Source organism: Labrus mixtus, chromosome 14 (genome assembly GCF_963584025.1).
Source record: "Labrus mixtus chromosome 14, fLabMix1.1, whole genome shotgun sequence".
Lineage (NCBI taxonomy): Eukaryota > Metazoa > Chordata > Actinopteri > Labriformes > Labridae > Labrus > Labrus mixtus.
This window is the reverse complement of record NC_083625.1, coordinates 5,512,192-5,537,680: the sequence shown is the minus strand read 5'-3', so window position 1 is coordinate 5,537,680 and position 25,489 is coordinate 5,512,192. Positions and strand designations below refer to the sequence as shown.

Sequence of the window (25,489 nt, the reverse complement as noted above, 5' to 3'; positions counted from 1 at the left end):
CTAGTATGGGACTGTCGGTACAGATGTTTCTGCTACTGCTGAGACTACTAAAAAACAGCTTCTATCCCAGAGCTGTGGACAAACTCCTCAACCCATAAACACCCCCCCCCCCCCCCCCCCCCCCCCCCACAAGACAGGAATACAATGTGCAATAACTTTGTAATTCACTGCTTCATAATTGTCTATTTAGTTACTCAGTCACTGCACTTTAACTTTAACTGTCTATTTATTTATTTATTTCTTCATTGCACTAAAACTGATTATTTACTCATTCAGTCACTGCACAATAATAACTGTATATACTCTTTCACTGCACTATAACTTCACTTATTTGCACTATATCTCTATATTTATATTTGTTTAATTAATCAGTCACTGCAAAATAATAACTGTATATATTCTTTCAGTCACCACAACTGTCTATTTATTTATTATTGTTATCATTCATTCACTGAATAGCAATTTCCCTGGCCACTTTTTACATACTTTTCTTTCATATCACCACAAATATATATATTTTTTGTTGTTGTTGTTTTTGTAAACGCTGCTGTTTAGGATTGCTGCTGACAAAGTTTCGTTGTGTCCTTGTATACAATGATAATAAAGATTCTATCTATCTACTAGTTTAACTCCTATTGCAGCTTCAGCGTCCTCTGTTACTGTTTCTGCTACTGCTGACGTACTTCACACTACAAAGTAACACGACCACAACTCGTGTCATTATTACTGCTGTGTTGTTACCATTATCCTACTGCTACTTACACAGCCACTACCAAAACCAGCTGTCACTAACTACCGATGCTACATCTATTATGACTGCTACTAATGCCACCAATCTTACATCAAACAACATCTAATGTTCCTACTTCCTGTTGGTTTTATTTGTGTTTATTCTTTCCCTAATGAATCGATCTTTAGTAGTACTCTAATGCTATGAATACTGTTACTTCACTGTGTTTGGCAGCACCTACGTTGCGGCACGACCGGCGTGGTGACGTTCCTGCGGGGCCGGACGTTGTATGTGGCGTGGCTGGGAGACTCGCAGGTCATTCTGGTCAGAAAAGAACAAGTTGTGGAGCTCATGAAACCACATAAACCAGACCGAGAGGTAACACTCTTACACATGCCCACTACTGCTTCACTTTCCTGTTGTGTTCAGTCCTTTAAAAAAAAAAAAAAAAAATCAGCCTAGAATCTGCAGCACTGTGAACCCAAACACAGAATATGTACATATATAGCAGACATGAGAGTACTATCACTTCAGGTCAGGGACTTAATCTGTTTTTTAGGGAATGGCAGTGTTACATTGTCTGTAGCATGTGACAGCCAACTTCTCTTAATTGTTTGTCTGCAGGATGAGAAGCAGAGGATCGAGGCTCTGGGAGGCTGTGTGATCTGGTTTGGCACATGGAGGGTTAACGGCAGTCTGTCTGTATCCAGAGCAATAGGTAAACTACACGCTCAGACCACCAGATGTAGTATATATCTTTTTACAGTAAACAGTATGAGCAGGATGTCACAGAATAACCTGTTCCTGCTGTTGACAGGTGACTCGGAGCATAAACCCTACATCTGTGGTGATGCAGACCACGGTATCTTCCCATTCGACGGTACAGAGGACTACCTCATTCTGGCCTGTGATGGCTTCTGGGACACAGTGAATCCAGACGAGGCGGTGCGGGTGGTCAGCGATCACCTCCAGGAGAACAGCGGGGACACCACCATGGTTGCCCACAAGCTGGTGGCGTCCGCCCGAGACGCAGGCTCTAGTGATAACATCACTGTCATAGTGGTGTTCTTACGGGACCCGCGCTCCCCACTCCCCACCAGCACAGACGAGGAGGAGGGTGTGATGGAAGGTGAGGTGGAGGAGGAGGAGGGGGCTGAGGTGGAAGAAGAGGGACAGGAAGGGGAGGAGGAAGAGGAGGATGAGGCAGTCAGGGTAGAGCGTGAGGGTGGTGAGGCAGGCAGCACTGCGGACATCGGGGGTAAGAATCGCGGCGGCTGGCCCCTGCAGCAGTGCTCCGCCCCCGCTGACCTGGCCTACGAAGACCGAACAGACTCGTTCACGGACAGAACCAGCCTCAGCCTGCTGGGGCCGTCGCTGGAGGGCCGCATCTCCCTGACCAGCAGCTCACGTCAGCTCAGCTCCTTCTTTAGCTCCAACATCTTCACGACCTCCCATATCTACCGAGGGAAACGCCCACTGAGGCACAGGTCCTGTATCCCCTTTCATGAGCTCAACACCTCTAGCTTCACGGACCCGCTGTGGCCGCAGACAGCCATGCTGTTAGGCCCTGCAGTGAGGCAAAGCCACAGGCCCGATCATGGTAGCCGCAGGCGGAGCCGGAGGTGGCCAGGCACAACCAAGGAGCTGTTAGGCCTGTTGCCATCTGGCTACTTAGTGCCGCAAATGCAGCGCTACTCCAACTGCAGGCCTGGGGTGGCAGTGCCTCACCTGCCCAACAATGCCACCATCTGAAGAGGTGACCCAGACCAAACCACCCCGTTCATTACTTCAGTCCTGCTCCCTGCCCCTCATCCCACTCGACAACCTCTGCCTTCAACAACACATATTTCTTTGATAGTAGGTCGTTGTGGCTCCTGCAGTCCTTACGTTATTATTGATTCTCTGTTGGAGGAATGATGCTCTCTGTCCTAAGCCAAAGTGTTTCCAAATGTAAGCTGGCCCACTAAACACACGCCCTGCTCCTTAATGTTTTAGGTAAAGTGTAAAACTGCATCCTCTCCATTGTGACCATGTGAGCTGAATGTGCAGGTTGATGCGATGTTTTCAGTAATGACCATAATGTACCAACCTGCACTTCCAGCACTGAGTCTCTGTTGGACAACAGAAGAGGACAGAACAGAGAGGAAGGCAAAAGTTCAGTTGATTTCAGTCTGAACCCATGTTTCATTCTAATGCTTGGTTGTTCCACAACAACTTTATGCACACATTATGTTTTTGTGAAAGACAAAGAGGTGTTGTAGGGCAAAATTGTTGCTCTCGAGAATCTGCAGAAACAAAACTATCAGGACCGCTGAACATTGAACCCAAATGTGACATCTGAACATGATTGAATGTGGTGAAATAACAGCCTACGCTCTTCTTGATGGTTTTCATTTAGACATTAGAACTTGACATCACCTTTTTAGCCACAACAGTGTTAGTAAGGTTGGTTTAAAGGGTAGAACTGGTAGTAATTTGTGAGGTTTCAGCACAGAGATGGAATTTTTTATGGAGTTAAAGGTCCCAGACTAAACCTCAAAAACTCCCCTCAGCCAGAAGTACACAAACTACTCCTGTGGCTTATCACTGGAAAAATGCAGTTACATACATGTTCTGCATGTCCAAGAAAATGGACAGCCCTCTTTTCTTACACTGAATGTTGATCAGGTTCAGGGTGAGGTTACACACACCATCGTTTGTCTTGCTGTGAGAATGTGGAACGACCAAGCATTAGATAAAATGCTAATGGACTATAGCTTGCTTCTTTGCCCCCCTGACAAATCCTTCGGTAACAGATGAATAAGGTTCATGGAGGAGGCCTGAACAATAGTCGGCTCCTGTTTTGTAAGACTGAAGGCACATGCTGTTCTTCTCCGTCTCATACAGTCAATGCCCCAGCCATTACACAGCCACAATTTGTCTTCAGATAAAAGCACTTACCATCGGATTATAAAAGATTAGCAGTCACTTACCTGAATAAATGCATCATGTAGTCCAGCATCCAGATGGAGACTCTCCTTAATAACGTTTTGTTTGGAAGGAGGGGTATTAAAAATTGTTATAGTTGATAGTTTGGCCACATACTGTAATCACTGAAGGAATTCCACGTGGATTTAAGTTCTCTTAAAACTCATTGAACGGGTATTTTTTCCAGAAGGCTTGATGAGTAAAACAAGTAAATTGCATCACATATGTGTTTCCACAGCCTCCCTCCTAAATACAATATAATTATTAAGTATGCAATTCTTTTTAAATATCTCCATAAAGGACAAGTCTAGATTGTGTTTTCAGTCAGGTCAAATTAGTATCACTCTCTGACATTTATTACATGAATTTTATTAGACTAGACAGTTTTGATTATTCATTTAAATGTGTTTTATACCGAGAGTAAGATGAGGAGATTGACAACACCCTCATGATCTCACGCACGCTCTCTCGTTATTACCTTTGGGCAGAGCTTGTTAGCTTAGCTCAGCATAAAGACTGTTTTCAGTCTATGCTAAGCTAAGCCAACGAGCTATTTACATGAAAATGATACCAACCTTCTCTTGCAGAAAGTGAGTAAGATTCATTGTAAAAATGTCCTTTAAGAATCATTGTCTATTGAGATTAAAAACAAAACAATCGTCACATTAAGCCTGACGTAAGACAGCAGGCTTATTATCTGTCTGTAAAAAAGTTGAGGTTCAACAACTGTCTAAAACAAAGCAAATCATCCCATCATCACCAAATACATGATAGCACCCTCTGTCAGAGTAATCCACTGAAGCGGGCTCTAATGGCCTCAAAGTGTTTTATAATTGAATCTTTCTCTGATATGATCCAGATTTTCCAATGGAGTGCCCCCGTTATGTTGTCTAACACGTTGCTGATAGTGTTAGTTATGTAAGAAAGTCACAGGAATGTTTAAAATCCTCTTTATACTCAAACTGCATTCACTAAAAACACCTAGCCAAGTCTTAAAGAAAACTGTTTGACATTGATATTTATAGGTTTAATGAATCTGACACCAAATATGGAAGATAGTCCCAAATGAAGTGTTTCTATAATAACAACTGTGTAATCATCAAATATTTATCCTCTTACTAATGTATGTGATAAAATATCCTAGTTAACGTTGTGAGACTGATTTGAAAAGACATTACTTTTGAATGTGTAACATAATAACATTACTGTATCTAACCATACTTAATGATTATTAACCAACGGTGCCACATAAATGAATCATAAGTACCCCTGACCCCTATTCCCCAAAGTCCCCTCACTTTACGTTCTTAAAGTAACACAATTGCCCTTTATCAATCAATGTGTTTAAACTTCTTGAGTTACCCCGTTACTCTTTTATTTAATATTCACTGACTGTTCTCTAAGCCCCGCCCACTTACGGTTGCTATGCAGATCTTAGATTCTGTTCTTGCACAGCACATTTCACGTTTGCAACAAAATTTTGACAAATTTGGGACTCAAACGTCAAATGAATTTCACCTTCGATGTGTTAACTATTCACACCATGTCCATCAAAGTAGCCTCACATTTCCCCTGTCGTTAGCATACTTGATCAAATTAGCTAGCTGGCTGATTTACCAAAGCTCAAAGGGTTGGTTAAAAGATCTGTGATTTTTAAACAAGATAACCTTTTTAATGTATCTTAAATATGCTGAATACACAATTCATGCTACATACTTGACATGAAATAAGGCTGAACAACAGAGGCAAAACATCAAGGTTAGTTTAAAAGCTAGCATCCTTACTAGCTAATGATTCACAGACGACGAGGAAGGCGTAGCATTGTCTTTTAATGAAGGTAGAGCTAGTTATCATCAGTACTTCAAACTACACGGTATGAAAAGGAAAAATACAAGAACAGATTTAGCTTTGTCATAACCCAGTTTGGACGCTAAGCTAAAGGAAACAAATGGGGTTTGCTTTTTTTTTTGCTTTGACAAGCAGCGAAGCAAACACTAGGCTGAGGTTTCTAAAATGTAAACTTCACAAATCCGAACAGAGAAGCTAACAATGCACTGGATAACATCAGGATATAGGATTGGCTTCCATGCTGTAGATAAATACTACACAGTTTATGGATGAGTTTAATTTGGGGGTGATTTCAAACACTACTTGAATTTCACAAACAAAGTAATGATATTCTGGTTGGCTCCTTAGTGCAGTTAGCTAGTTAGCTGGAAATTTGGGTTTTTTTGCAGCTTATGTTAAAGCAGACAAACACTGTTCAACCAAAAAAATTTACCTTTTTACCCTTTTATGTGGTATTTTGGAGTTTGAAAGACCCTCAAAACTCATTATATACCGTTTTTTTAAAAGTATTACATAACTGTCGTGCTTAGCATAATTGTTAACGTAATTGGACAGTTATTTTTTGGGGGTTGGGTTTACTGAACAGTCCTTTGAATTGTTCCCAACATTCCTATACGTTATGACATTGATGTTCGCCATTGTTGGAGATGCAATGATGTAGTGTTGATGATGCAATACATTTCCAAATATCAGAAGTTATGTTTACGGCTGGGTTCTGATATTCATTCCTCCATTCTCCAGCCCTGATCTCTTCCTGATGAAACACCCACGAGGTGTGATATCAAAACCTTTTCCAAACTCCACCCCACTAGTTATGAAGACTCATCAACGCCCCCCCCCCCCCCCCCCCCCCCCCCAACCTCAGCCCACCCTGTTAACCATCCTGTGGACCGACGAGTGAAGAGCATCAGACTGCCAGTGGAGCAGAATGTACCCCGTGTCCCAGAGCGTCCTCGGAGACTCGGTGAAGTGGGTCGACATGAGGAGGCGTTTTCTTTGGGAGATTTTACCTTTTCATTTCGGGGGCTTCTGTCAAAGAGGAATGTAGCCTACCGTCGAGACACTCGAATAACTAAAGCCACTGGATCCATTTGTGGAAGTAACACGCCTCACTATCTCTAAAAGTGCTTGTTGATACCAGAAGAAGATGAAGCATTAAGAACAATGGAATCACTGTCATTTCATATATTCACTAAGGCACGGAAGCGTATGTATATTATGAGTCATTATTGTGAGTTGAGCAAGTGCTGGAGAAGTGTACATATAATAATTCTGTCTTGTAAATCTGTGGTTTTAATCCATGCTCAACAAGGCCTGGCTGTTGGAAGATAGTGACTTGAAACGGTCAGATGTTGGACTGTCCCAAATCTCCCACCAGCAAGAGGTGGAGATGTGATGTTGTTGAATTGCTTTGGGGGGCATCAGTCTATTAACCCTGCCTCTGCCTTTAAGAGCTGCTAAAGTATATAAAAGGTGTTGAACCAGTCTGGCTTTCACTGGAGAGTTATAGTGTCCTATCGTGGTCTAGCTGCTGTTAAACCCTGCTTTCGTGCCCTGATGTGAATACAAATCTGGGTGAAAATAAACATAAAGATCATAAATATCGGCTTAAGATACTGTACCTCCAATTTGCAGCTTCCATTTTAATTTTGTGTATCAGTACCAGCCTTAAAACGAAAAACATTTTGCCAATCAAATGATATCAGTAGCTTGTAGGTTTTCATTCCAACTCTACAGATGTTAGAGGATTAGCGTAGACACGAGGAACACACGAGTGACTGAACGGCGTAAATGACAGATTTGATCTTTAGCACGGATCATGAAGAATGGTAATCTTAAGCAGTGATGCCACAGGGGAAACAGACAATTCATTCAGGATCTTGTTTTAATGACAAAGCTTCGGTTATAGTCTTAAGCCATAGTTATAAACAACTTAGGTTGTTTGTGTAAGTTATCTCGTTTACATAAAAAAAATTGCACAAAAGTCAATGATGGACCAAGTGGTGTAAATCTCAGGACTTCCTTGGTTCTCCTTTTTGTTCATCTGGTCTATGAGAAGCTTTGAAAGTACCATGCTGCTGTTTTACAGACTTTAACTTCTTTAGAGATGTTGGGATGGATGCTTTAGAGTAAAACGATTCTGAATTTACCACCAGAGAGAGTTATTGTCATCCTATTCCCTGCCAACAAAGAATACAACAGTTATGGAGGCATCGACTGATTCATAGAGTCTCTGTTGGTTTTTGAGGCATTATCAGTAAGTGTAGACCAAATGCTTCTTCACAATACGACCAATCACAGTAATGAGACGTATGACTTACTGTAGCGGTGAGCTGCTAGTCCACAAAGCTAATTTCAACGTCCAGTTCAAAAAGATTAGCCTCTAGTTCAAACATAAAGTCTGGCCCTTATTAGATACAAAGAGAAGATCAGCTTGACTTAAAGGTGTAATATGTGACTTTCAGAGCGTATATCCAGTAGATGTTGCACTTTAGCACCAGTCTGTCAGACCAAAACAAAGCTGTCCCTTAGTGCACAGCTTCCCCTCCTCCACTGCCCCCCTCACTCAGTGATCCAACCGAGTGCTCTTGTTTCTACGCCTGATGTCTTTTCTCATATGTAGCCAAAAAGACGATTCTTATGTCTTTCATTTTGGACCAAACAAAGTCTTCTCTTCGGCCCGTTGGATCTCCCTCAGTTATGCCTCTCCAAACAGCGAGCCTGAGTGTGAACACAGAGCTCACAACAACAAACCCAGAGGGAGTTTGACTTCACTCCTTTAGGAAGTCATTACTCAGTGATATTTTTAGTTAGGATATATTTGATATCAGCTTTATTTATGTGTAAAATGTCGCATATTATATCTTTGAATTGGTACAAATCCATCGAGTATAGTTGATGAGTTTTTTCAATCGGGACAAAGCGGCGGCCTGACCGACATAAATGTCCCCTGAGGTTGTTTGACGACAAAAAAAAAAAAAAAAAGTGTTTTCTTCTTACAGTTTGACGATTTGTCATCATAACAAGATCTGTGATTGTTTTTTGTTTTTTTTTGTAAATGGTGGCTTTCACACTGTGGAGATGTGCTCTGTAGAGACTGAAGCATGTTGTACTTGTGTCCACACCTGAGAGCAGCTGTGCAGTGCAGCAGTAGTTCTCTGTCCTCTGTGATTCACTGTCGATCTCGTCACCTCACGGATGTAGTGTCACAGCGGGTCGTCAGCATTGCTCAGTGACGAGTGTGACATCATGGGGGGTTGCTTTCACCAAATCCCTGTGAAATAGTTCTATACAGTGTTACTCATCTTATTGCAGAACCGCTAGAAGTTGTCACTGTATGAGCAATAAAAAAAAATAATATTTACCATCATTCTTTGTGGTAAATCATCTACCTAAGCTCGTGAAACCCACGTCCCCCCACTCACGCTCTGCTTGCACTTAAGGTTCCTCTGAGTCCGATGTTTCCCTCCCCTGATGACGAAAGCAAAGCAGAAGTTCAGCTCTGCTCTCCCCATAATCACTGTCTAACTATAGAGCCCTCCATGAATCTGCACTGTGTGTCTATGTACACAAAAAAAAAAGCTTTTTCTTTCTCTCTGTAAGCAATAATGACGTTATATTAAAAGACACTCTGAGGGTTTGTCTTCTGCTGGAGGATGCAACAGAAATAGTTGTTCTGTCAGCCATACTTGAAAGGTCACAGAGCATCAATAATGAGGTCCTGAAGTCAGCGTCTCATCCACCTCTCCCATAGAGGATTAGATTAGGAGTGGTAATGTGCTGCCTGTGGTAAGGTTCACTTAAGACACACATTTTTTTTTTTTTGTTCAAATGCCGAATGATCTTCACATCCAGGGAAAATGAATGAGACGCTTTCTTCTTGTCAATAAAGCGGACTTGTGATAAGAGGCAGGACATTTCAGTTTCTCTCTGCATTCCTCAGCAGGTTTGTAACATTTGAAACGATCGGCTCACATTAGTTCAAATGTACGCAGGACAAAAAGACAAACCCCACGATTGGCTCTTCAACATGCAGGTTAGGTAACAAAAAAAACGGACAAAAAAAACAGTAAAAACACTCGTTGAGTACCTGTAATATCTGTGTTCCTGTAGTATATAAATATGTGTAATGTAACTGGTGACTAATTATCATGTATATAAAGATTAGAACAAGTTGTCGGATGTTGCCTTGTCTTTTGTTTTCCCCCCCTTCAGGTGAAGTCTCTGCATCTTAAAACAAAACAACTCCATTTTAACAATATATCTATTAAGAATGTCATTTAGTATCATGGTCGTTACTTCACATTTTCATGTAATTAATTCAGAACCAAACCAACACATAGCAAAGTGTTTGCTGTACTAGAGCCGAATGAGCACCTTTAAAAACAGTAAGATTTAGACTTCTTTGTTGTGAAAATACTGAATGTAATCAGCAGGGGCGGATCCAGACCTTTTTTTTTTTTCTGGGTTGGCTAAACTGGAGCTCCGACTTAGGCAGGGATGGCATGAAATCTGTGTTCTAACACACACACACACACACACACACACATGCTTGCAAATACACAAGACAAGACAAATAGCAAACCATATAGTTCAGGATTTTGGGATTGCACCTGAGGTGAATAATAAGATTTAAAGGGGGTCCATGCCACTCTTGGCCACCCCTCTCGACATGCTCCAGGTAACCAGGATGTTCAGCCTCACTTTCAGTTTTGGATTCAGTGTTACATGCAAAAACTGAAGTCTGAAATAGATCAATTATAGTATAGGGTTCTTTTTTACCACCAGTGCAAACTTGGCTTTTTTTATTTTTTTATTTTTTTTGTCTTTTAACCGACAGCTGAACTAAACTAAGTACAAAATACATATTTTCAAAACTTGCCTTGCAGTCTTTTGGTTTTTAATTTTTTCTCCTAACCCTCTTCTTCTTCTTTGACTCTTTTAAAGATGTTGAACCACACAGCTTTGGGTGCCAAAAGAGTTTGACTATTTTTTTCAGATTCAACAATGTGCTTCTTAGTGCTGACCCTTTGAAGCACAGAGAGCTCTCTGGCTGTAGAGACAGAGAGGGAAGGCGTTGGTGCTGTGAGGTGAAACTGAGACGGAGTCAGAGGTGTCTTTCTAAAGTTTGCAGAAACAGACTGAAACAATAACACACTGCTTCAGATGCTAACATTTATTTATCGTCCCCTGAAGTCAGTCTTGATTCTTCATCACTGGAGGTTTCTGCTTGGTCTTCTTCACTTCATTTCAGAGGAAAATGTACAAAAAACTCCACCTCAATTATCCATTAATCAGCCACTGCAGGTTATGTCTAATATTGCACTTATACAAACAAATATAAAACCAACAATGTAACAATAAGAGGCCAAATAATCCAGTAATTTATAAAAGATTAAGACCCTTCTTAGTTACACACAACTGAGATTTTCTGGCGGCGGTGACTAAGATAACAGGGAGCGTATTTAAACAGACAGCTGAAGGTGACGTCAGATGATTCATCTTTGACTTTTTTTTTTTTTGCAGTCTAAGAATAAAAGAGAGCCATCTGTGCTATACTGAAACATAGAGCAGATTAGTTTACTAACCCATTAATCCGGCTCGGATAAACAGGCTTCAGGGTTATGAAAATCTAACCGGCAACCACGGTCAGCAGCAGGTCTAAAGTTTTTCTTTAGTCGCGGCTCTGAATAATAGAAACCTGAACAAATAGTTTCCACGTAGCAGAGTGAGATGGCAGGAGGAGTGATGTGATGCGGTAACAGGGCTTTCATGTGGAACAGTGCTGTCTGCTGTTACATAAACAGCTTTACAAAAAGTGAGCAGTCCTCCACATTCTTTCTATAAAAAGACTCATCATTTCACCCCACTCGTAATCTGGCTTTATTCTCTGCTTTACACCAGTTTGAGGTTTCAGGCAATAAAGGTGGAAGGAAGGAAAATTAGTGTTCCTCTCTCCATTTGAAAACAAGGACCAGTAGGGTCTGACTGGAACCTCTGCAAGTGTTTTATTACATGTACTATATGTTGTTCCAGAGTTTTGTGAAATGATTAACTCAATATGCTCATAAAGACTCAAAACACATTTTTCAAATTATCGTTGAACCTTTTATTTTCCAACAAGCAGCAACAGGAACGATAGTTATGGAGAATTTAAGGGTTTCTCAGTCATTCATGCTCTCTGTGTCACCCTGTTGGTAATCCCTCGGGCAAAAGGAAGGATAAATCCAAAACAGCATTACACAGAAAAAATAAATTCCATGATGTATATGAATGGCTTTTATGATCTGTGCTTTCTTCATGACATTTAACAAAAAAATGTACATTCATGCATAAACCCACACGTTTTTATTGGAGAGACCGTTCATTCTCACATCAAAGCTCTCAGCACCAGCGTCTAAGAAGAGTCACTGAGTGCAACCTGCAAACAGTCTAACAGTGCGCTCCTGTAGAAGAAGCCACACAGCGGCTTGGATCGCACACATTTACTGACAAACTTCTCCATAAACAGGTTGTTTTATAAACGAGAAGTAGTAAACTGCATCTGTAAAATGTGACAATAATGTTACACTTTAAAAAGTAAATCATGGGGCGCAGGTAGCCTGTTTAATGCTCGTGTGGACAGTCCTTCAAGTGGGCGACCCGGGTTCAGATCAGACCTGAGGCTCCTTTCCTGCATGTCATTCCCCACTCTTTCTCTCTCTACCCCCGATTTCTGACTTTATCCACTGTCCTATCTCATCATAAAAGGCATAAATAGCCCAAAAATATAGAAAAAGTAAATCATTGTGGAGGTGCCTCTAACATTAACCTGCATTATTTCTAATCACCAACAGGTGGCGACTTCACAGGTTACATGAAGTCTATAAGGAACCAGAAACAAATAAGGATCATATTTCCCAGTTAAGTTGAATGTACCTCAAAAGTGGACCAATCAGTTGATGGTCACTTTGCTTGTTTCCATAATAAAAAATTAAAAAAAACAAATTATGGAATATTCAAGGTTTAAATATGATTTTCACAGGGTTTGGTTACATGGTATCGACAAGTCACAACCAAGGCAACTCGACAACCGGAATTGGGGAGCAGCAATTCTCATACACACAATTAATCCAAAACGATCACGTCAGGCTCCAGCTCTAAACAGAAGAAATTCCAAACTCGATGCTTTAAATCTATTGACGAATGATCTACATCCTGGTTCTTATGAAGTCTATCCTTCCTGCCAAAACCTGCAACCTTTTAATCGAATGCAAGGTTACTAACCTGAAAATGACACGTGATAAACGATCATTTTCAGCCTTTAATAAACATGTAAGATAAGCACAATGTCTCTACCTTTCTTCACCACTATCTTTCTAGGTATTATTGTGCAGCATTATAATAAACTTTTGTTATTTATTGTGCTTTAAAACAACATTAGGAAAAATGTTATTTATTTTTCTTCAACATGACTTCATGACTTTTATTCCCTCCAGATGTCAATTCACTGAAGAAGAAAGACGAGCCGAGAATCTGGAGATGTGACAGATCTTAAAACATTTTATTTATTACACAATAAGGAAATGTACACAACAAATAATGCGCAGTGCATTCTGGGAACATTCAAAATAAAAAGCAGCTTCAGACACAACAGGCACAAATAAGATGAAAGATTAATAAACGGAGAGAGAGAGAGAATATAATCTAAGTCATGATCATAAACATGTAAAGAAACAGAGGAAAAGAAAACTATCAGGTGGAGTAGTGAGGGAAGTAATACGCTTTACTTCTAATTCAGTGGGTGATTTTAGTCTGGATGTGTCTCGGTGCAAACAAGACGACCTTCCTCCTTCATTCAGCCAATGAAGCCATGCACTTAAGAGGCACATATACAGCAAGCACCACGACTCGTAGATATTTACAATGTAAACTAATGACTGAAAGTGTCACACAACGTGCTTTCTTTCATCCAGAGTGTAAGTGACCTTCAAGACTAGATGTGGCTCAGTGACCATGAAAGGGACCATTCAGAGCCAATCAGCAGTCATACAAAGTGCACAAAGGGTTCGTTACAGATACATATGTGCCCGTGTATTCTCCCAATAACGTGCGTCGTTTTGCAGCAGCCTGACACGTGTTTGTTTGCCGTGAGCGCTCAGGTGAGGAATAATGAATCCATGAAGGAGAAGCAGTGAAGCAAACAGAGTGTGTGTTATATAATTACAGATTTAAAAAAAAAAAACAACCTTTGCTGTCACGCTTTCTGAGAATTAGAAAGGATGTTCGATACACCACAGTTTGACAGCTTCTCTCTCGACTCAAGTGCAACATAGCTGCACATTTTCTGTTGTTGTTGTTGTTGTTGTTGTTGTATTATTTGTCCAGGTTTGGAGACGCCCGATTGTGGAGCCATCTGTCGTGCTCAAAATGACATTTGAAAAATTCATCAGTTGACATATCTTTCCCGAGACAATGTTGCTGTTGCTCTGAGTGAACACACACCGTCAACTGTTTTTTTAATAATGGAGGAAAAGGAAACGGGATTTCAAACCAAATCTGGTTTTGTGTTTGCAGTAACAGGAAACATCTTTTTCATGTCACTGTTAAAATCTTACAAATAAAATTCCCTAGTGTGACATGTGTTCAATTCTTTAACGCAATGATTACTGAAGTTGTATATTTGCTCAATAACATTACGGACATTTCTGTTGCAAAAAACAAGTCCAGTTTGTCAGACGAGAAAGTTGCTTAGTTTCCTTCTTATGATGTGAAAACATCAAGAAAACAGGAAAAGATTCACTGACGACATATTAGATACATCAATCAATTAATCAATAAATTACTAATTGAGTCCTACATTAAATTCTCTTTAATATACTATATATGGAGTCAGAAAATCTGGACAAATAAAAACAAGTAGATAGACATGAGTATAAGGAAGAGAGTTAATGCCTTTTTTGTTTGTTTTAATCTGAATAATTGAAACTTTGCTGAGCTCAGCTGTGAAGAGGTCAATACCTGGTTTGTATTTAGTGCTGAGGTTTTTACTTTTCACAGCAGGAAGTGCACAGGCATAAAGAAAAGAAAAGAAGGTAACATTTCATTTAGCTGCTTCAGTTTCAGGGCTCTGATTGCGCATGATGAATCACACACACAGCTTCTTTCACTTGAATACAACAGAGCATTTTTGTTTCTGCTGCTGTGACAAGTTTAATCATCTGCAGTGATTAAAGGCTATAACAGGTTTTTTTTTTTGTTTGACAGCTGCTGTGATGTCATCGACTACTTCCAGAGGTGCAGCTTATGTCAGAGTTTGACCCTCAGAGAGCAGCGGTGTTTGACCCGGTGTTGATTGACAGTCTGAAGGAGCGACCATCTTCATGTCAACACAGCGACTACAGCCAGGCTTCTCCTTTCCCTCTGTTTTAAGTCTTTATGCAGCATCCCCCGAGCTTCTGCTTCTTTTTCACAAGACTAATAATGATGTCTGAATGTCCTGTCATGTAGTGAATTATGTGTTGAGGCAGTTCTTTGTGGGTGGCAGCCATCGAACACTTTGCACCTGAAGCGTCAGTCGCTGATGTCCGAGCAGACATCCGCTCGAAACTGTTAAGAGTCTGATCTGCAGCATGCTTCAGAGTTTCAGCCCACAAACATCAGTGCAGCAGGTGTTTTATAAGCCATGTGATGCAGTAATCGTTTACCCTTTTCAAATGTCACAAAGACAGACACTGTGGCTGCCGCTGTTCTTAGGAGGGGAGACATTTACATAAGATACCTGGAAAGCTAATTGAGCGCTACAGGTTCACCTCAAGGAGGAAAAAGGACTGAATTTATGCAGACGACAAGCTGAGAGTAAATGAAACTGGATGTTTGAGGAATGAATTAAGACTTTAAGCACCAACACAGGGAGGTGTGGGGACATGGGAGAGGGAAGAAGAGTAGGTGTAGGAGAGACTAAAAACCAGACAGAGTGAATTAAACACAGACAGCACGCTGCTATTAAACACTGAGCTCTTATAGGCCATAGATAATTTACAGTTCAACTCCTGTTAATATGTAAGATATATAAAAGCCTCTAAACTGAAAATGTCACAGATCTGTGCAGAAAGTTAACGTTTGGACTAAACGCCCTGCAGTCCACGTAAATGTAATGGTTCAGGTTTCAAAATAAAAGTCCTTAGTAGTTTTAAAGATTCAGTTGGCAGTGGTGAAATGTTGACGTGTTGGTTCTCTTAAAGTGGCAGGTTTACAAATAATAACATCATGAGCCAATCAGAACAGTTATTATTTTCTGTAATCAGTCGAAAACTAACTGGTCGTGATCACATCGAGAGAAATGTGTCTGTGTCCGGACGAGCAGGTGAGCTGATGCATCATCTTCATTTTGACTTCATGCATAACAAGCACTTTCTACTCTACACATGTGTGGAACTAGCGTGTGTGCGTGTGTGTGTGTGTGTGTGTGTGTGTTGTCTCCAGATGTTTCGCACAGGCTCAGAGGAAATCACCTGTCAGCAGGTAGACTCATGTCATCAGACAGAAGCTGATCTCCTAAAAGGAAGAAAGACAAGAAATAACTTTCTGTACATCTTAAGTCAGTCTGCGCTGTCAACACAAGTGTTGGTCCAGGTTTATCAACATTTATATTCACATCGAGGTTTACACAATTAAAGTATGTGTACTCTCCTGTAACCTTAAGCCCGGATGACCCTGATGAAGGCCACAAGTTGAAACGCGTCACTCTGATAAAGTGAATCAAATTGATCTTTATTCTAGAGTACCTCTTGTCTCCTGTGACTCACAATAATCATTTTGAAGAAATTTACAAACTAATTTTTGGATTCTTTTGTTTTGGTCAAACGAGCCACAATATTTTTAAATCTACCATCACATGCATGACATAAAACTTAGCGCTCACTGTAACTTCTTTACTGTTTAGAATTTTCTGTCTGAGGCTTTTTTTTTTTTTCAGCTCTGTGGGCTTTAATCACCGATATCTTAAGAAGTTCTTTCTTGAATTTGTTCGTAAGAAGATCCGAAGAATAGTCTTAGGCAGGTTCATGAAGCTGTTCTTAAACTGCTGACTTGTGTTCTGAATCTGATGAATGCCACGTCCTTGTAAGCTGGACGTTTGTGCCTGTTGTTGCTTATTAGAATAGAAAAACTGAACTGTTGAAGATGTAACGGTCCATCTTGGTTTTCTTCAGTGCAAAAAGTCCAAAATGAGACTAAAACATCTGCAACAATTCCTGTGGTCTGTTCAGCCCCCTGTATTCTAATAAGACCTTGTATGGTTATCTGCGTGCAAGGGAGGGGTTACTTCCCTTTGTGATGTCATGAAGGGAAAACCTCCAAGCGGCCTGTTTGAGCACACAGGAAAAAGACGGAGAGGATGACCTTTTCTCATAATTTGGGGGTTTGTAGGCCGACCAGGGACACATTCTGGTTTTAAGTAGTGGTTCAGATACTGACAACCTGGTTATTCCTCCCTAAAGATGTAATCACAACATTTCAAGTATGTTGACTCAGCACAATCAAATCTGAAATCAGCTTTTTAGAGGACACATCCAGAATAAAACAAGTGATGTGATCCATCACAGAACAACAAGAGTTCGTTTGAGTGTCTGGTTTTGAGGCATGAAAGATAAAAATGGTGAAATGTAGCTCTTTGTGTGAACAGAGTAGAAAATGATTACATATTGGATGTACCGCTCTGATTCACAGTTACACCTGCCTTTAAATTACTCAGAGGGGCATTGCAATCTTTGATGCGAGTGAAGGCTCAGACGGTCTCGTCTTACAGATCAGACAGCCCGACCTTGGACTGTCTCGAGTTCCTGAGAAATGGTTGTTTTGGTAATTGGTTCTGACTGGATTATTGTGTTTGGAGCAGAGGAACGGAGCCAAAAACATCCATCTTTGTGTCCTTGTTTTTTCTCATATCTAGGCTGGTGGGGAAGGTAATAAGAAGACATTTATTTAACTATTACTGTAATCCTTTCTTATTTATCAAATACAAACATTAATGACCTCCTCTTACACATCTGCACTGCTCTCATGTTCTGTTTTAAACATTAAATAAAACTAAAAGGAGGGCGATTGTAGACCACATTGGGGCCTGGAAAAGAGAGTTACAGAGAAGGACAATTCTGTAAAGATAGTCTGGGGGACATATGTTAAGCAGCTGAATCACACAAACTTCTGTATTCTGCATCATTTTAAATCACACTAACGATGCATTGCTTCTGACGGGTCGTAGCAGCAGTAACAATCTGAGATTTGAGTCTTGATTGTTCACAGTCTCACATAAACAAAAACACTCAACAGTTGTTGTTTGAGCTCAGTAACGTGTGTTTCCTCATGGACATGGTGTGTGTTGACTACCTGTGCAGGGAGGAGTCTGGTTGTCGTAGCGAGAGTTGTTGCTCTGCAGGGCCTCGTCCTCGGTGTCGCTGTCGCTGCTTGTTGCGACCACGAGGACGGATGGTGACGGATCTAAAAACAGACAAGAGGCCATCAGACTTTCATTTAAGGATATGATTGAAATAAAAAGCAATTTATAACCATTACAACTTTTCTTTAAGACATGACATGGATAACCTGCTTTACAGTCGAGTACAGAACTGTTTCACATCATTTGTTTAATTGTTCTATTATTCCCTCTTTACCCAAAACAACAATATGCTTTGAATGAGTTCATCTCCAACTACACATCGAAAGACAAATATAAAACTAAGTGAGCTCCACACTTAACACGATTAAATGAGTTTAGAACAATACATCTCGTACAATCAATTAAAAATACTTTCTCATTTAAAGGAACTAATCGAGTTTGCTTTTTAATTGAGGTTCACAATGTATCAGTTGATCGTAGGTTTGGCCTATACCCGCCCCGGCAGACATCGGCCCAGCTGCAAAGACTGGCATGCACTGATGTCAGGAGCCATTGTGTGTCACATCAATTTAATGCTGGCTCCAGATGTTAACAGCTGCAGGCCAAGAAATAATCCATTACCCTAAATATAGGGAGTTTTCATTCTTAGACTTTTCATGCAAGAAAAATTGACAAACAATTACATGTATGTAAGTTAATGTTTTAGATGATCCCTATCACACTAGCACCAGTTGCCCTTACATAGCCGAAGCACGTTGGTCCCCCTCCTCACTTCTTGGGGGTTTTATCCAGCTGACTGAATATTCACATCTGCCCAAATTCCAGGTGAACACTTGACCTCTCCATCTGACCAACATGAACCCTTTGCCTCTATTGTTTAAAATGATGTGCTGACACACTAGTCAAGCAAACTGGACTTTGGGGGTAAAACATGCTTGGGCATGGTACGTATCGCCTTGTGTGAGTGTGTCCTTACACTTGAAAAATCCAGGGTGGCTGATTCTTGTCGTTATGCTAAGCTAAGGGCACATTGTCAATGCTGTACACAAAAAGCAAACTAAAGAAAAACACACATTATACTGGTAGTTAGAGTGTTAGCTCACCTTCACTCAAATGTGGCTGTGCAGAAAGTCCCTCCAGCAAGGACTGATGAGAGTTTCCTGAGCTTTCAGATTCACAGTCCAACATGGCCGCCCTGCAGTAGGAAGAAATACAAGGGTATTTGTGAGCAGCAGGGTAGAAAGATAGAGACATGAAGAGCCCTCTGTTGCAGTTTGAGTAACTCAGCCATCTGCTGTAGCTAAACTGAGATTTTTTTCTGTTCATAACAAGTCTCAGAGACGCACCCCAGGGTCCTACTGCCACAGTTCTTGCTGGCAGTCATGAAGCTCGGTCCTCCCAAGGTAAAAATGTCGTCCCTGGACCCGGAGGCCCCGTACAGCTGCTGCTCCACAGAGTACTGCTGCTTGGAGGTGGAGGCCTGCTCTGATGAGGAGCTGCCGAGAGAAACAAGGGGGCTCTGGATGCCGTCTGGCTTCAGCACTCCTACAGGAGAGACAGAAGCAAATTCAATGAGTGGAAAATCGTGATCTTGTTTTGTTTTTCAGTTCAACCCAGGCTGACAAAAATAGAAAACAACCCTACATTAAGGCTGCATGCTTCTTGGTACATGACACAATAATCTATGATCTGTGGACGGATGGATCCAGATTCCATTCACTCAAGAGCTGATCTTGTTTTTTTGCTATTATCAAGCACTTACAGTGAAAAGTGATTTTTATCAAAATCTCTGGCTATATTTGGTCTTCTGTTACAATCCCAAGAACTGACAGAAGTGTTAGTGCTTCATCCAAGGACACTGTCCTTAAATAGAAAATAGCACCAAGCAATGCCCTGGAAAGAAAGAGACTTTAAACAACTTAAGAACAGATGTGAAAAATGTGACAGATAAGAAGTGTGAACTATTTAAAAAATATCAGTGTTCAGTGTTTATCTTCTGGGACAGTCAATGTCTGGAACTTGGATGTAAACACTGGTTGAAATATTGACACACTTTTTGGTGAGGAGGAGTATGTAGTGCTCACAGCCCACAGTTTATCAAAGTTCAGCCACGAGAGCTTCAGGAACTATTTTGAGTCACGCTGAAAGAGCAAAGAGGAAAGCACGGAGGAAAGAGGAAAGTAGTGGCATCCAATATGATGTACTTCAAGATTCATCGAGTAGATCCTTGATTATGTTAATTATCTTTTTCTTACAGCACTGACATCCTCAAATTTACACCCTCCTCATTGCTGATTTATGAAACTAAGAGGAAGCTAATGGAAGATAAAAAAGGGGAAAATAAGAAACCAAACTTTAAAGCCAATCAATCGACTTACTATGTTTTGCACTTAAAGAGGTCATATTCTGCCCTTTTTGGGGTTCGTATGTTTAATCTATGTTCCTACTTTTGTACGTTCACAATAGATAAAGCCCGAAAAAAAGTGTCTGTTGTCATGTACTGCTCCTCCTTGCTCCCTCTACGCTCTGAGTCCGTCAGCTGCACTCTGTTGAGCCCACACTGTTAGACCCCACGTGGGCCAAGTCTGCTCTGATTGGTCTGCCGATCCGCTCTGTCGTTATTGGTCAGTTGCTCAGCACGCTTCTCGGAAATTTCAACATGAGCTGCAGGGCTTGCCACAACGAGCCAATGGGCTTAGATCAATGATCTCACACTGATAATGACGTCACACTGACAAATTCTTATCGAGGGGGGCTAGAACCGAGCGTTACATGAAGCTAATGCTACAGCTAACAGGAGGACGTAGGAGAAGCCGCGTTTCCGCGGACTTTGAGTTTTTGCACATAGATGTGACTAAACAAGCACAGGACACTTTGAAAACACACTAAAGGGCATATAAAACCAGAAAAAGCATAATATGGGACCTTTAAGTGATCTTTCCCTCAAACCTCAGTCACTCTATTGAACAAACAACTAGCTAAACCTGACCCCTACTAAACCAGCTTATAGCAGAGTACTTCAACTGTTTTATTTTATTTCCTTTTAGCCTTTTAAAAAGTTAATGAGAACAACATCACATGAGAAATAAATACAGGCTCATGTTGTTGAAGCCTGCTATTCAAAGTCTATAAGAAGATCGTATGTCTGTGCTTTCCACCTCTCTCCCAAACAAAGGCGTCAGTACAGGTTCAACAGGGATTTAAGTTGGAATAGTACTAACCCTCAGAACCTCCAAGCCCCTCTTTAAGGTGCAGGCTGAGCTCTGTGGCCAGGTCTGCTCCTCTCAGGTCCTTCTCCATCTCCTCTGGACTCCTCCTCTTCACGACCACGGAGCCATTATTGTCCAGGACGGGGGACAGAGATTTCCTGGCTGCACAAAAAGAAAAGAAACACAGATAAAGTGTGAGTATGTGAGATTTATGGAGATGACTGTGAGTAAGGCCGGGCTAAATCTGTTTCATTGTAAACAAAAGTATGCAAACGATTCACTGTTCCAACGAAGCATCCAAAGACACACTAGAATTTTTTTTTTACCCTGTGTTAGTTAAGGTCGGAAATCATGCAACTTCACTCAAAAGTGGGAGCACTGACAGGATTTAGATAAATGTGATCATAGAAAGACAATCAGGATTTTCATTTAGAGCTGACTTTTTGTACAGACTTTCAAAGCATATGATGTCAGGGTAGCTGTAACACTCATTTAGTAAATCTGGAACACTATTAACACTTAATCTGTATAGCAACTCAAAATTATCACCAGTACCCATGTAGTAGTCCTCACCAGGGCGGCAGGGCCTGGAACGAGCAGCGGCCGCTCTCCCCAGCAGGTCCAGCTCCCCGGGTTTACGACAAGCTGACAACTCTGAGTCAGCGTGGTGAGAGGGAGCCTCCTCCACACTGAAGCCCCCTGACGGGCCGGGCCTGGTCTCTCCAGTCCCCCGAGCCTCCAGCACTTGACTCTTGACATCGGACATCTTACTGCGGACCTCGGCCATCTGGGCCTTGAGGCGGATCAGGACCCCGGAGTCTGGAGCTGATCGTCGCACGACCTGAGGTCGCCGCTCTCGATCCTTCCGGGAGTGGGGATGAGCTGAAAGAAAACAGGAACAAGTACATGAGGAGAGACACTGAGAGCAACTGAAGAAAACGGATCAAGAAATGGCTTGCACCTAACCATGGCTGCATCTCTTGGTGATCCTGGAAATCAGTCAGAATTTGGAACTTCTGGTTGTCTTGTTTCAAAGTCAATGAGTTTTCAAATAGATGCCAGAAATAAGTAGACTCAAGTTTAAGAGATTCTCAGGTTTAATTCTACAAAATAAACCAGTCAGTAACAAAAAAATCTAAAAAGACAGCTGCTGACAAGAGGCTAAATGAGACGTTTTGTGCAGGATGGTTTAATTTCACACTGTGCCATGACCTCCTCTGACATAAACACTCCCTACATCAGAAAAAGCACGGCACAGATATAGGAGATGGGCGTTATCATCCAAGAGAAATGAAACAAAACAAAAAAAGTTTTTTTTATTTCAAGTGGAAAAAAAAGAAACCTGAAAGTCTTCTTATTTGTCGAGGGACCCTGTGTGTGAATTAAAGTATTGATTTTCGGTTTAGCTGCAATGATTTGTTGTCAGTGGGCAGAGTGTGTTTACAGACCTTGGCTGTGCAGCAGGGAAACAGGAGGCCGAGGCTGAAGGCCCCACAGAGACTCCACGCTGCTGCGCTCCTTCAGATCCAGCAGCTGGATCAGGATGACCGGGTCTATCTCCAAGAGGCTGTTACCGCCTGGACCGCCAGCAGCAGCACCGCTACTGGTCCCACTGCGGCCGGCTGCAGCACTGCGATGTAAGGAGCGCATGCTGGAGCTGGATCCACCTGAAGATCAAACAGAAGACATGTTGTTCTACCTTTCTTCATAGGTTGGACCATGAAATTAATTAGCATTTTGTAACTTGACAAAAAAAATATCTGTGGTGTTAACTTAATTCTAAGCCACAAATACATCATTGAAGCCTAAAAGGCATGTTTTTTTTTTTATATACTGAGAACTATATTTTAAAGTACAGAGGCAGTGAGATCTGTGAGATCAGAGATAAAACTTTCTCTGACCAAAGAACTCTGTCTTAAAGCTGAGTTAGAAAGTTTCAGCTGATATTGCAGAGCTGAACTTTATTGTTTTAACAACATCAAAGAAAATGGTCATGATGAAAAAAAGAAATCAGGACACAATGGGACCTACAGAAAGTCCAGCTACTCTGACTCTGCTCCACTCTGACATCTAACAGAATGAACACACACACACACACACACACACACACACACCTCCCCCACACATGTTCACATACAGACACTGAGTGTTTCTATATCAGCACAGGCACCAACAATGACTCATCCTCTTCATACCTTTCAACACCAACACAGTCAAACACACAGAAGGAGCCGCTTTGAGGCCCACCATTGTATCACTCTGTTCTGTTTGTGCCGCTGCCAAACAACACAGGAACACCTGATTCGTTTAACTCTCAAACAGAAGATGAGGACTGTGTGTTTGTACCAAGTGAAGACAGAGTGAGGCCTTTACCTGAGGCAGGAGATTCAATATTTGATTGTCACAGATTCACAAATGGCGGGATTTGTTGCTTTGTCTGGTAACTTTGGGCTTGCAACATATTCCAAAGAGGTTCCCGTTGGCTGTGGACATTTGTGGTCGACTTTATTTTCTATTTTCTGATTTTATAGCTTAAAAGTGTAATTAAAAAAAAAAAAACTAAATAAATTAAAATGGTCAAAAAATCTTTGATTTCATCCCTACATGGGTTTAAAACAACAGTCACCTATTTTACATGTGAAAAATGGCCGAGATGTTGTCAAGTAGCAGCATCCAACACATAACAGGACATTATCTCTAAACAGTAACAATATGGAAGACAAAAATAAAAAAATATATGGTACATTGTACGGTGCAGTGTGCACAGAGTGTACGCTGAGGGGTCTTTTCAATAAGAATGGATTGCGGCCACTTATAGAAAAATTAATAGCGCATAATTTCCTCTCCTCTATCTGCTCCATCTCAAGGTCCTACTCATAGAGCAAACCGAGGTAACGATATTCAAGCACAAAAAGGCCATTGGGTACAGGCTCACAGACATGCGTATTACTTAACCCTTTATGTGAGCTAGATTAGAGTTAGTGAACACAAAAGCTGTGCAATGTTTGTGTGAATCAGGCCCTGCGTATCTGAATATTCAGACTATTTGGCACATGTGCAGTTGTGATCAAGCTGCAACCTCTGGTGTTGAAAAATGAAGCCAAGAATGTGGACGTGCAAAAAAACTGCAAATCCTCGAGTGTCAGGCAGTTCTGGGCTCTGTATCTCATTTCTCTATTCATGACAACTGTACTTTAATTCATCTGTTTCCATGATATTAAAACCTGAACGTTATGGGGACGGTTGCTTCATTTTTATGTCTTTATGCTCTTGGCTGTCTGCCAGGCTTCAACACCACCTATTCTAACAAAGGTAACTTCCTGCTCCAGAAAACAACGTGGTGGCAACCGACTGCCCGAACTCCATATACACAGACGAGAAACCGATGGTTTGAGTTGCAGTGGCTACGTTCATCATTAATACGGCCTATGGTTATGATGTATTTATAACTTTTAGGGCAACGTGCAAACTTCTCTGCATGGACCCCTGAGGACTCGTGTTGGTGACTAAATGTATGTCATTCAGGCCCTTGAGGATATGCAGACTTGGAAAATGTAATTTAGGATTTATTCCTCAAACCGAAGCCAAACATTTCACAAAGTTTTACTGAAGTCTGTGGAGAAGTTTGTGAGATACAGCATCTGCTAACAAGCAGAAAGACTGATCTCTTCTGACCTACCTCCTACGCACCAGGAGAAACAAACTGCAGGATCTAAATTTATAATTAATGGTGAAAAAAAAGCTTCATATGGAGTGTGTGAATCATACCTGTGGCTCCTGCCAAGTCATCAGGAAGCTCTCCTTCTTCTGTCTCAAGGTTCCCAATGAAGTCTACATCGTTCTCCCCGGACCTGTGCAAAAAATACACAATCATGAACAAACAGGAATTTAGTAAAGAAAGTCGGTACAAAATTCCCTCTCTGAGTTACTTTCCCCCTGCTTTATCTCAAAAGGAAAACTTAAGCCTGTATGCTCTCACCAATATTCTCCAAAGAATCACCCACTACAACAGTAAGTGAAGCCAAGAGATAACGAGCTGCTCTTCTACTCACATGGTCTCCTCGTCTATGTCGTTCTCCTCAGTGTTGCTGGTGGCTGTGGAGCTCCCTGAGGTGCTGCTGCCGTCCAGCGGGTTCACCTCCTCCTCCGTCAGACAGTCCACCTCCAGGTCACCGTCGGACAGCTCCTGCACAACACAGAAAAAAAAACAAACCATGATGACACTGAGTTCACATGCCTGCGTCGTAGAAATAACTCCATTCTTCTTACTTCAATACAAAAAAACTGGCTTGACCTGCAAACATGCTTTTATCAAAACCTGTATAATACTTTTGAACCATTGTACTTCAGTTCCAC

The 25,489-nt window shown here is 41.3% G+C and overlaps 2 protein-coding genes across 4 annotated transcripts in view; one reads left to right on the top strand and one right to left on the bottom strand.

Moving 5' to 3' along the window:
• ppm1e (protein phosphatase, Mg2+/Mn2+ dependent, 1E) overlaps positions 1-9,722 on the top strand; it is a 42,211-nt gene extending 32,489 nt beyond the window's left edge. For both annotated transcript variants that reach the window (XM_061056463.1, XM_061056462.1), the window contains 3 exons: positions 965-1,108; positions 1,355-1,448; positions 1,548-9,722. In XM_061056463.1, the coding sequence (XP_060912446.1) occupies positions 965-1,108; positions 1,355-1,448; positions 1,548-2,482 (1,173 nt within the window). In that variant the 3' untranslated portion in view covers positions 2,483-9,722. The remainder of the gene's footprint in view (positions 1-964; positions 1,109-1,354; positions 1,449-1,547) is intronic.
• Positions 9,723-13,768: 4,046 nt separating this feature from the next.
• trim37 (tripartite motif containing 37) overlaps positions 13,769-25,489 on the bottom strand; it is a 23,044-nt gene continuing 11,323 nt past the window's right edge. Inside the window, exons 17-25 of one of the 2 annotated variants that reach the window (XM_061056452.1) lie at positions 25,186-25,319; positions 24,902-24,984; positions 22,582-22,800; positions 21,689-22,015; positions 21,146-21,295; positions 19,271-19,469; positions 19,028-19,119; positions 17,915-18,025; positions 13,769-16,081 (exon numbers count right to left, since the gene is read on the bottom strand). In XM_061056452.1, the coding sequence (XP_060912435.1) occupies positions 16,035-16,081; positions 17,915-18,025; positions 19,028-19,119; positions 19,271-19,469; positions 21,146-21,295; positions 21,689-22,015; positions 22,582-22,800; positions 24,902-24,984; positions 25,186-25,319 (1,362 nt within the window). In that variant the 3' untranslated portion in view covers positions 13,769-16,034. The remainder of the gene's footprint in view (positions 16,082-17,914; positions 18,026-19,027; positions 19,120-19,270; positions 19,470-21,145; positions 21,296-21,688; positions 22,016-22,581; positions 22,801-24,901; positions 24,985-25,185; positions 25,320-25,489) is intronic. The other variant, XM_061056454.1, reaches the window with a different exon arrangement.